We start from the raw sequence: 11,944 nt of genomic DNA on the forward strand, positions 1-11,944 counted from the left end.
TGCGGGCTAATGCCAAGCGCATGCCTTTCCGTCTTTTACCAAGGCAAGGCATCAGTCTTTCAACAACGCGTGACGCCGAGGACCAATTTTGATGAGGAGAAAGAGTGCGCTTGGCAAGAGCCGGCACAGATTCTTCTTCCGGTGAGTACTTTGACTAAATTTAAACTTTCCACAAGAAATAATAACACAAAGTATGATATCTTGCAGGTTTTTAATGAGCGATATTTTTCTTCCTCTATCTCCGTTATCTTTGACCAACGCAAAGATTTCTGTCAAAAAAATGGCAAGTTACATTTACATTTGGGAGTCAAAGATGTTTGACACTGTTATACAAAGGGTTTGTACCAAACTATATCCTGCAATTATCCATTAGAAATTGTCCATTATTCTCCCATGAGCTTTTACCTCCCTCTAGCGTGGATCTTGTTGTTTCCATCTAGAGCAAGCCTAACAGCTTAAACATGTTCAGTGTCTCAATCCCTCGAATGTAAAATGCGCATATAGTTTGCAAAAGGCGTAATTGCATATTAAAGAAATTCTGGTGGTTGTAATTTATTGTAATATCTATTTGTGGGGTTACAATTTCTAGGTCTGGGGTTAAATCGCACGCGAGGTTGGTTAAATAGCCGCCACAGTAGGCTAGGCTAATGGCTTAAATGGTCACGACTCCATGATAACCCGTATCTTAAATAAATGCTCTGAACGTCTCGAAAAGATGACTGGAAATGAATTGGCGAAATAAGACATAGGTGGGTGAGTAGCAGCTGGATAACGCTTCCAGATATGAGAATTAATCACACGAGGACCATAACGAAAGTCGATTTCTTGACATTACGCATGCACGGATATGATGGATCGTTTACTTGCTTTGTTATTCCTTGATGTGCTACATTTATGGGACGTGTCAGATGTACGCCGTCGAATGCGTATTTAGGCTTAAATAACGCTATCCTAAAATGTATTCGTACAGACCATTTAGGCTACAGCGCATGCAGGAGTCATATTCCAACCTATATTGGTAATTATTTTTATGTTTAGGCTACATTAGGACTATAGCTTTAATTTATTGTGGTCGTAGACTATGGAATCACTCATTCTCATGGCTAGATTTTCTATGATATTTCTCAATAATACTATTTTTAAAAGCTGGTTTAAGGAAACGTGTATTTAAGGCATGGTCTAATCCTCGTCGCAAACACTTCTAACTGTAGCCTATGCTGTAATCACCTGTAGTGCTCTTACGCATGCGTTGTCTATTCAGTGAAAACCTCGGAAGTGGGAGTTGCGCGCTACTGATGCAAAGACCGAAACTGGAACTTGTAGTCTTAAAAGTACCTAGTTGCCCAAACCTACGTCAGTTCTTAATCGTATGATATGTCTCAGTTGAGCTGGTCGCATCTCACTGCACACAGGTCAAACTTTCCAAATATCTACTTGAATACTGCTGGCAGAGGTTCTACATCACACTTGGTAGGTAACATCGTTCAATGTTGGTAGTATTCGAGGGCTATGTTGCTTGATGATTTAAAAAAGCTTACTGTACTGATAGTTATAGTTTAAAAAGTTTGGCAGCTCACTGATTTGGCCAAATTGCTTGGACTATGATCTCATGACATCATGCCTTGCTGTCAATATGACACTGTAGTTTTCCTCATTCATGCCTAGTGGTAGTCCATGTGAAACATGGAAAATTAGATCTACCTTTGTGTGATGTGCTATATTGTGCGGAGCAGGCGTGATCCAACTGTGTTTATTGACTGTAATGTAATTGTGATATTATTATTGGGTTCTTCTCAGGATCTGCCAAGTTGAATTCTGTGTGAAGAGGTATCAACATACAGACCTATTGGTATTCATTCCTGTGTAGGAAGATGTGTAGGCTAGATGTAATGTGTATTGTAGCCTAAATCAATCATGAAGGCTTAATTGCCATTCTGGGCTACCATGACTAAACCGATCTTCCGCCGTAGATTGAAAACCCATCTCTTCAGGCTACATCTTAACAGTCCCTCCTAAAGACCTCTTCACCCCCACTTCCCCCCTGAACAAGTTCTCTCCTGTTAATATATATATATATATATATATTAAAAAAAAATTGGCTTCTGGCATTATGACTGCCAATGGCCCCTGGTGTGAGCATTGATTACTTTGTCTTATGATGACTGTTGGATAGACGATTCACTTACTTAAACAAATGTATTTGTTGGAAGTCGCTTTGGATAAAGGCGTCTGCTAAATGCCATAAATGTAAATGTAAACAGTGGATAATTGTCAGACACGCCTTTGAGATAAAGTACATAGTGTAATCCCCCCCTCATCATCCCCTGTGTTTCTCCTGCAGCCTCCAGCTCACTGGAGTCTGGTGACCAGCCTGTTTCTCACACCTTTCAGGTAAGAACTCCTTACCTACCACCACAGCTGTTTGTTTTGCACAGCATCATAATTCACTCCCTTGTCTGTCACCAATACACATACTCGCATGACATCCTTGAGAACACATAACCAATCACACGTCGTAACCAAAATTCTGTAATGTCCCATTTAAAACGAATTAGCCGTCATAAACCCTGTATACAGTGCTTCACAAACAATTATATTAAGCAAATGAATACCTAATCAAATAATGTGTAATACCAGGTTCTCACATCTGGCTATTTGCCAAATGTTGCATAATCATTTTGCCACCCTTTATAAAGTATGATAATAACTTATTTATTACTTAATAGTCATGCTTTTATTAAGGATTCACAAATCCTTTAAAGTTGTCATTCGCTGTGGACTTCAGAAATTGCATGATATAAATTACTCATCATGTTCTCCTTTGGTACAGTGACCTTTTCATGCTCTATTGCCAAACAGTTTCACCAGGTATTTGACATGGCACAGACCTACGTCAGAATGACCACAGACCAGTTTAGTCCTGTCCTTCTTTCCTCCAGTCTAACACTGAGACGCGTTTTAATTGTTTGCCAATGCTCTCATCAAGGAAGGTGGGCACATTCTGGAAAGTTCTTGTGTAATTAAGGGAGCATAATCAGGTTAGGGCTGCATCTGGGTAAGGAAACCAAAATAGCCTTGATACATGGCTTCCTATGCTGATTGTTTGAGATACTTTAGTGTATCAACTTGTGCTTAAGTGACCCTATTCTAGCATCAGGGTACTCTGACTGCTGAGCTACTTAATTAAGTGTGAAATATTTTATGTAGTTTGATGTCATTAACACCTCCTGCAAAATCACAGCATATTCCAAGCATTCACAGCACTCTCTTGGAGAGACCTCTCGATTTGTTTCTGTATTGTCTGCATGCTCTTAAAAGAATAACATTCTCACCACATCTGTTGTAGAGGATGAAACAATTGATCAAGCCTGTTATTGCCCAGTGGGTACAGCATGTACTATAAAGGAAGTCCTAAAGCAGTTCTCCTCAGAGTCTGAATTAACTTGAAGTTTGTTGTGGCATGATTGGATCACTCCTATTCCACTACTTGGAGAGACAGTCCTGCGTCTGCTTTCACTGCCTCTGTGTAGACAGGTGGACAGATGGTAGACAGATGGCCCCTGGCTCCATCTCAATAACTGTCATCATCTGACCACTGATCTGAATGAGCTGATCACATAAAGAGGAGGCATTTTGTCAAAACTAGTATAGTATGTCAAAGTACAGTATAGCACCTGAACATATCTGCAGTCCTAAAGAACATGACAAATGTAGAAGTGTTCATTTCCTATGCGCATGGCTGTGTTGAAGAGTACAACCACCCCGCCCTTGGGGATCTTGGTCTGAGCTATTCACATGTGTGTGATGGTGTTAAACAGGGATTTATGAGAGGAAATGGGAATATGATTTCCTTGGTGGATTCTTGCTGACAGGGTAGATTCTCCCAGTTCTCTCCATTGTGGGTATTTCAAATTGGAGTCCAGAATGTCAGGGATGAAAGGTATGATAGTATTTGATTTAAGATATTTATATATCATATGCTTTATGGCACACCACAATGGGGTATTTTGGCTTGTAGTGAGGTACCTTGGTTTATAGTTGTACATTGATGCAACTAGCCTTATTTGGACCTAAAGGAAGGCTTTCCTGTTGTTGCCCCCAAGGAGTTTCAATCACTCATCCATATGCTGTGGTGAAAGATTTTGTGAAGTTGGTAATCATTGAGAGTAGATGGACTTAGTTGCACATATGTGTGTTCCACATGAATGCTCAAGGCCGTATCTGATTGTCATGTTTATGATTGCGGAGTATGATGCAAGACTACTCTCCTTGGTAACTTTGTGTCAGGGGGAAAGTTTGTGAAGTATAGTAACTTTACAGTATGCTCTCCTTTTCTCTGTCTCTCCCTCTCTTTCCTTTTTATTTCCGAATCTCTCCTTTTTATGCTTTCATTGAGCCATCAGTAAGATAGTAAATCAGGTGACCCCTGCATGCTCCCCCGCCCTGTGTGATGAGGATAAGACTTTCCTAGTAAAATGGAGAGTCTGATAACACAATATGTTTTAAGTGTGTACTGGTAAACATGTTCATGAATAAACTATTGATGAATAAATATCTGAGATTAAGGGTAAATGTACCAAATGTAATGACTCTGTATCTTCCCCCCACCCTCTCTCTCCTCATCACAGCCATGACCAAGGCCCAGCTGCAGGCCCCCCCTGCAGCCCCAGATGGAGGGTGGGGTTGGGTGTTGGTAGGGGCCCTCTTTGTGTGCTCGGCCCTGGTGTTCGGCCTAATCCGGAGTCTTGGGGTATTTTTTGTGGAGTTTGTGCAGTACTTTGGAGAGAGTGCCCAGGCTGTCTCCTGGATTACCTCCATAGGGGTAGCCATGCAGCAGCTAGTTAGTGAGTATATACAAAGAAGGAGTGTGTGGGGGTGTGTGTGGGTGTGGCAATATTCTGTTCTGTTTACATTGTAAAAGAGAGGCATTATTTTGCAATTGATGCATTATACCTATTATCATTTGAGAGCTTGTGTGCCAAAAGGAAAAATATCCTACGAATATGCTTTATTCTAACACAACTTCCTCAAGACGAGCTTTGTTTTGAACCGAGCCTTCATTATAGTTGCCAAAAACAAAGATGGATTAGTTTTGCCTGTTTTATTCATGTATGTGTGGTGACTGGTGAATAGCCCTGTGTGTGTTCCCCAGGTCCAGTGGGCACAGCGTTATGTAATGCATATGGTGCCAGGCCCGTGGTGATGTTGGGGGGTTTCCTGTCTGGGCTGGGTCTTATCCTGGCCTCACAGGCCACCTGCGTCACACACCTCTACCTCACCATGGGTGTCATCTCAGGTAAGACACACATACACACACCCACTCACTCTAGGCTATCTAAGTTCTGTCTTGATATCCAGTATACTGTACAGTCTATAGACTCTCTTGTGTTCTCTACCCCTCCCCTTCTCTCCCTCCAGGCACGGGCTGGGCGTTCGTCTTCACCCCCACCGTGGCTTCGGTCATGCAGTACTTCACACGGCGGCGCTCCCTGGCTATGGCCCTGGGCTTCACAGGCGTGGGCCTCTCCTCCTTCGCCTTCTCCCCACTCTTCCAGTTACTGGTGGAGGAGTATGCCTGGAGGGGGTCTCTGCTGATCCTGGGAGCACTCAGCCTCAACATGGTGGCCTGCGGGGCCCTCATACGGCCCCATGGGGGGCCTAAGGCAGTGGCAGCGGTAGGACAATGTTTGATAATGTGTTATGACCGTATGGTTGAATTAAAAGAAAAAAGTTTTGCTTGCAGCATGAAAATGCTGTTAAAGAGGAACTGAAGTGAAAAAACAACTTTTTCTGTTGAAAACTATCAATATATACTATACACTCACTGAGCACTTTATTAGGAAAACTATACTAATACTGGGTAGGGCCTCCCTTTGCTCTTAAAACAGCCTCAATTCTTTGTGGCATTGATTTCACAAGATATTGGAACTGTTCAGGTGCACTTTCAAGCTGTGAATCTCCCGTTCTACCACATTCCAAAGGTGTTCCAGTGACTGGGAAGGCCACTGAACAACACTGAACTCATTGTCATGTTCATGAAACCAGTTTGAGACGACTTTTGCTTTGTGACATGGTGCATTATCACGGCCATGAAGGGATGCGCATTGTCAGTAACAATACTCAAATAAGCTGTGGCATTCAAGCGATGATTGTGTGCCAAGAAAACATTCCCCACACCATTACACCACCTCCACCATGAGAAGGTGTACAGGTGTTCCAAATAAAGTGTTTGGTGAGTGTATATAGGCTGGTAGTCTTAGCCTACACTACACATACCACTGAAATAGCTACCGCCACCTGTCCTGATTGAGTCGTTTGTCCACTCCTATGCAGACAATGAAAGGACTAGCTACAGTTACAAAAGCTCTCTAGCAGCAGAAGCCCATGTTAATAAATGCATTCAAAGGACTTTCTGTAAAATAATAATTGAATTTCATAAATTACTGTTGTGTATACAGACGTGTCAACGTTAGCTAACACAACAGTTATCAGTTACAAAACTCATACCCATATGTCTTCTACTTGAGAGTGAAACACAGGTTGGTATGTTGCTGGTGCTGTGGTAGTTGTACTCAGTCATCAATTAACCCCCCCCCCCTCCCAGCAACGCTGGCCATTATAACTTTGTAAGTGAACATGGATCTCTCTCTCTCTTTCTCTCTCTCCCTCTCCCTCGATCTCCACCCTCCCCACCAGGCTAACTCGGATGACAAGTCACCATCCAGCTCCCTAATGGCCAGGACCTACTCCTACCTGGAGCTCTCGCTCCTCTTCCAGCGGCCCTTCATGACCTATAGCCTGGCCATCACGCTCTTCAATGTTGGTTATTTCGTGCCTTATGTTCACCTGGTCGCCCACAGTCGACACGAGGGCTTCTCCCAGTACCAGGCCGCCTTCATCATCTCCGCCACTGGTGTGACGGACATTGTGGGCCGTGTGGTGTCTGGCTGGGCGTCTGACCTGGGCCGTCTGCGGCTGCTCCACATGCTATCCCTGTGGACAGGCTTGACAGGCCTCTTCCTGCTGCTGCTGCCCCTTGGCTCGATAGGAGGCTCCTACCCAGGCCTGCTGGTTGTCAGCCTGGCCTACGGCTTCTGCTCGGGGGCCTTGACACCGCTAGTGTTCTCGGTGGTGCCAGAGATCGTGGGCATGGAACGCATGCTGGGAGCCCTGGGGCTGCTGCAGCTCATCGAGAGCATCGGGGGGCTGCTGGGGGCTCCGCTGTCAGGTGAAACAGGGCCATGGGGGGAGGGGGTGGGGGGGGTTGTTTCAATTCAAGTGGCCCTTGGAGCCCTGAATATGGCGGCTAGTGTGTCCGGTTCAGGTCTAGTGGCTGAGGGAATTAGTTATCTATGGCTTTAGTGACACTTCAAAGCTATTGATTTTTTCAGACCACTAATTGTTGAGGTTAAGACCTTGGGAAGTTCCTTTCCTCCAACTAGTTGACTTGTCAAGAATGTCAACAGGCAGACATAGTGGTGTCAAAACCAGTCAATGATTGACTATGCTAAACCAATTCATTACACTAAGGAGACCCATTGCATTCTTTCTGGTTTGCAAATGCTACCCCATGCTCTCTCTTTCTATCTCTGGTTATTTACTTCTAGTCTTCCACCATTCCTCCCCTCCACACACAGTGTTAAATGACTCCTTTTATGACTATTAACATTAACTGAGGCAATAATAGTGAGTTATTGTGGGTTAGGGCACTGGGGCGATTATGGAATGCACTCCTGCTCCACTCCTCAATGCCTACTTTCTCTCTCGCTCTTGCTCTCTCTCTCTCTCTCTCTCTCTCTCTCTCTCTCTTTCTGTCTCTCTCTGCCTGTAAAGTAGGGACTCTGTCACCTGTTTTGTTATCATGTAGGAATTACTCGGTGATAGTTTTTGATTATGTAACGTGATTAGTCCTCTATGTCTTTGTTCTCAAAGCTACCAAAAATAACTTTCATAAAAACTAAACCTAACTCTAAAGTTAACCATGTGAAATATTAGCACTATTATAGAAAACAAGTTACAAAGAAGCCCTATGTGATATCAACATAAAAACACAAATAATTTAGTTTTTTTGTTTTTCCATTATTAGAGGGGAATCCACTCACATTTTAGGTATCAGATTATTGTCCTCTAAAAAAATGTTGCTCTTTTTTTTCTCACCAACATTTGTTAAAAAAATAAAAATAATCCCCATGGGTAGCATAATTGACAATCCCCTCTGTTGTACAAAACCTTTTTTGAGGGGTGTATACCACTTTTTCATGATCCGATGCTGTCGTGAGGTCTCAAATTTTATGAGGATGTTTTACCACCTCCTGTAATTGACTGCAGTCTTAAAATAATTATTAACATTTTCAAAGATTTATGCCACTTGCAAAATTCAAGGTGAAGAGTTACATAGAGTGTAAAGGCATGGTTGTTGCTTGTCCTGTTGTTGATAGACACAATAACAGTTGTTCTCCTTTTCCCCCCACTGACTTTGAATGGAAGAATAGCAAACCTCTGGTCTCCGGATGAATATTTTTTAAAATTCCACAGTGAATATGTATCTCATTGATTTTTTTACAATAGAGGATGGGGTATAGTTTGATGTAGTGAAGGTTTGAGGAGTGTCAATTACATCATTTCCAATTTCATCAACCCTAAATACTACAAGCCTCTTCTTTGAGTATGCCATCTTAGCTGTATCTCTGATATATTATTAAAAAAACAGCCCTCTAGCTTTATCCTAACTCCCAATCCAGCCAGAGAGCTATTATGCAGGGTCTCTCAATGAGAGATGAAAAAACCCCAATCATTAACTTGCATCTGTCTGCAAGTCTGTCTATGTAATTACAAATGTTGTTTTCCGATTGAGGGAATATTCTCTGATGTAAGTTAATATGCAAAGACAAATCTGAATTGTTGCCCATTTACTGCCACTGACTTCTGATTTTAAGACTAAGTAAATGTTACAAATAATCCTTACAGGTTACAGATGCCCTATGAGGTTGCATAGAGGCCCTATGAAGTTACATGAAAGCCATAAAATTGGTTACATAGAGTCCTTTACAGATATCGCTCTCTCACTGTCTTTCTCCCTTTCTTTATTTTTTTGCCTCTTAAGCTTGTTTTTTTATATATACCTCTAATTGCCTCTCTGTTTGTCTCTCTCCAGGTCTACTGAAGGACTTGACGGGCAACTATACAGCATCCTTCCTGGTGGCGGGAAGTTTCCTTATTCTGGGCACCATGGTAACAGCCACCCTGCCCCATTTTTGCTCCTGCACCACCCTGCCCCCTACTCAGAGACACACCCATAGCAAGGACCTGAGCCCTGAGTCTGGGCCCAAGGAAAGGTCCCCCTCTGTTATAGAGAAGCTCAACCACATAGAGACCATCCCTTACTCTGAACGAGAACTGGACTGCAATGGCTTCCAGCCAGACCCGGAGTACATGCCACTGAACCAAAGCAGGACGGAGGATGATACTAAGTGCTGATTGGCTCATGTTGCCTTGTACTTTACCAGCCAATAGAATTGCTGCCTGATTTGATGGCCCTGCCTCGGTGGGTTTCCTCATTGTGGAGCACATGGTTAATGTGCAGCAGAGGCTTGTTTATGTTCAGCAGTCAGGCACATACCTTTGAAGGGGGACATAAGAGACACCCTTGGAGTGCAAAAATAGAAGCAGGGAGTGTTAGATGTCTGAATACATTCCAACCCAGTCACTGGGTCATCGCACATATCGCACACAGCATTATGATTATAATGATATTCAAATGTGGCAATGTGAAAGATCATGATCTCCCCTTTGCAGTTTCAAACTTAAACTGTTGTTGTTCACTATAGGAATACAAATAGGATAGAACCCTATGAACTCTCTAGGCAACTCAGACATTCATCACAGAGAATTAAGTGTGACAGTTATTGCGTCCAACATTTTTTACCCTACCCTTATCTCTTCCCATAGGGGTCCCGGATGTTAGTATAACATGCCACTTCAATGCAATGGCAATGTACTTCCCTTCACAGCTGGGCAGCAAAGTGTATATCTGACTCATTCACTGTAAGGTAAAAATGTGCACATAATGGTTTACATTAGGGCTATGTGATATACATATTTGCTATTTTGACATATTCAGTTCGGCTCTCATGTTATCTCAGTTACCAGAACAGAGTAGGTATCTGAATAACTTCCGGTCTCTCTGAGATGTCGAAAGCGGTTGTGAGAGACTCTGGAATCATCCTATTTTGATGTACTATCAGTACTTTGATTATGTCCCTTTCTGGTTTTAATCAGAACACCATATTTTGGACAGTCTTCACCAAGGGAACATCAAATTGTGCTTTCAACTGTTGCTAAAATCTTGGAATCCTCGTAAGTACCCTTGCTCTCAAATAATGCTGGTTTGTCAGGAGCCTGTGTCAGCAGTGGGATATCATCAAATGACAAGATGTTGCTCCAAAACATGACCATGGCCAATAATCAAATACTTAGCTATGGACCACCTCTACCCACTGAGTAATATCAGCTACTCGTGCACAGTCTTCATCTGTTAACCATGTACCAAGTAGTGTACTGACAAGTTTGTACTGTGTAACTTTCAAGTGCATTTCTCTTCTTTTTTAAATGTATTTTCATTAATGAGTTATGATTCTAGTACTGTATCAACTCCTTACGAAATGGAACAATGTTTTGTTCAATGCAAGGAGGCCAGATGAGCGTGAGCTAGAGTGTAGGTGAAAGGGTAAATAGATAATCTAATTGGTTGGCCTCTGGTCTTGAAAGGGTCACTGTGACCTACAGTGTGTCTATTTAATGACACAATGAACCATACTATTCAATCATTATCTGCTACAGTGAACAAGTTATTGTTTGATATTCTCAATCAGGTAGCCTCTGCTGGTCCTATACTGGTCAGGTGGCTGTTTAGTTGTGAGCGAGAAAAGACCCAGAACACTTGAAACAACAGACAAAATAGACAGAAGGAGAACATTATTATTCAGAACTAGAAACATTCTGGGAACAATAGAATCAGAGTTAATAGAATGCTAAATCTATGTTCGGAACCAAGCACACCAAGAAAGATCCTCAGTAGGATGAGATGGTCAGAGATGGAATAGACTGAAAAGCCTCTGTCTTTGGCCATTGAGCTAGGTAAACACCAAAGTCCTCCCCTTTGATCTCCTCAAAGTGAATAGCCTTTGGGAGGGCTAGCATTTAGCTTGTTCGCAGGAGCGTGGGGCTTGTGGTAAGAAGTATCATAACCCCAGACATGGGTATGGTAAACCTCAACATGTGAGCCTTAATTCCTAGAGCCAGCAAGCAAACTATGGTGGCCCCAAACCCTCCCTGTCTCCCTACCGAGAGAGAGAAACGCACTGCTATAGCATCCATAGAGCTGGAGCTCTCAGCTCCCCAAGACAAACAAAACTGAAACCACCAAATGATTATTGTTTCCATTATCTATAGACCAAAAAGACAAGTATATGCTACTGTCATATGCGGAAATTAAAACTTTTGTATGACTTTTGTGTCCTCTTGCACAAAGCTAAATTAACTTATAGGCCTACCTAGAGTATATAACTCAGTCATAATACCAAGGTTAGACTTACTTAGAGTTTCAAGCATGACACTTTGTCAGTTTGAACATGGTGGAACCATTGGAGCACTCTTGCTCTCCCCACAGCCACAGTCTCAGTAACACAGTTGACATTCTTGACCTTCTGAAATGTTACTATATTCCCTTCAGCCATCTTGAAAAATACATCTATCATGTAGACCTATATTGGTATCTAGGATAGTGTGTACTACACACATTAAGTGATTATGTTTTGTATACTGGTTTAATAAAAAACGGTATTTTCAGTTTCTGCCTTGATGTTATTATGTGTTACTCTTCCTGAGGAATGTGTTAAAAGTAGAACACTATGTTCTGTAAAGTCCAACAACAATGTATTTGTCC

The 11,944-nt window shown here is 42.4% G+C and overlaps 1 protein-coding gene across 3 annotated transcripts; it reads left to right on the top strand.

The window, feature by feature from the left end:
* Window positions 1–107: 107 nt before the first annotated feature.
* slc16a13 (solute carrier family 16 member 13) lies at window positions 108–11,850 on the top strand. Of its 3 annotated transcripts, none has more exons than XM_083676801.1 (7): window positions 108–141; window positions 2,342–2,391; window positions 4,629–4,844; window positions 5,153–5,296; window positions 5,419–5,675; window positions 6,697–7,228; window positions 9,155–11,850. In XM_083676801.1, the coding sequence occupies exons 3-7, from the start codon at window positions 4,631–4,633 to the stop codon at window positions 9,475–9,477; spliced, it is 1,470 nt and encodes a 489-aa protein (XP_083532927.1). In that variant the 5' UTR covers window positions 108–141; window positions 2,342–2,391; window positions 4,629–4,630; the 3' UTR covers window positions 9,478–11,850. The 3 variants fall into 3 exon arrangements, with proteins under 3 accessions (XP_083532927.1, XP_083532926.1, XP_083532928.1); XM_083676800.1 differs by lacking the exon at window positions 108–141 and adding an exon at window positions 1,377–1,470; XM_083676802.1 differs by lacking the exon at window positions 108–141 and adding an exon at window positions 1,377–1,470 and having other exon boundaries at window positions 6,697–7,223; window positions 9,155–9,451.
* Window positions 11,851–11,944: the final 94 nt, after the last annotated feature.

The sequence above is a fragment of the Argentina silus genome, assembly GCF_951799395.1.
Source record: "Argentina silus genome assembly, chromosome: 1".
Lineage (NCBI taxonomy): Eukaryota > Metazoa > Chordata > Actinopteri > Argentiniformes > Argentinidae > Argentina > Argentina silus.

Coding starts and splice junctions, on each gene's coding strand:
- slc16a13 (XM_083676801.1), top strand. CDS start 4,631: ATGACCAAGGCCCAGCTGCAGGCCCCCCCTGCAGCCCCAGATGGAGGG. Junction 4,845..5,152: donor AGCCATGCAGCAGCTAGTTA/GTGAGTATATAC, acceptor TGTGTTCCCCAG/GTCCAGTGGGCACAGCGTTA. Junction 7,229..9,154: donor GCTGGGGGCTCCGCTGTCAG/GTGAAACAGGGC, acceptor GTCTCTCTCCAG/GTCTACTGAAGGACTTGACG.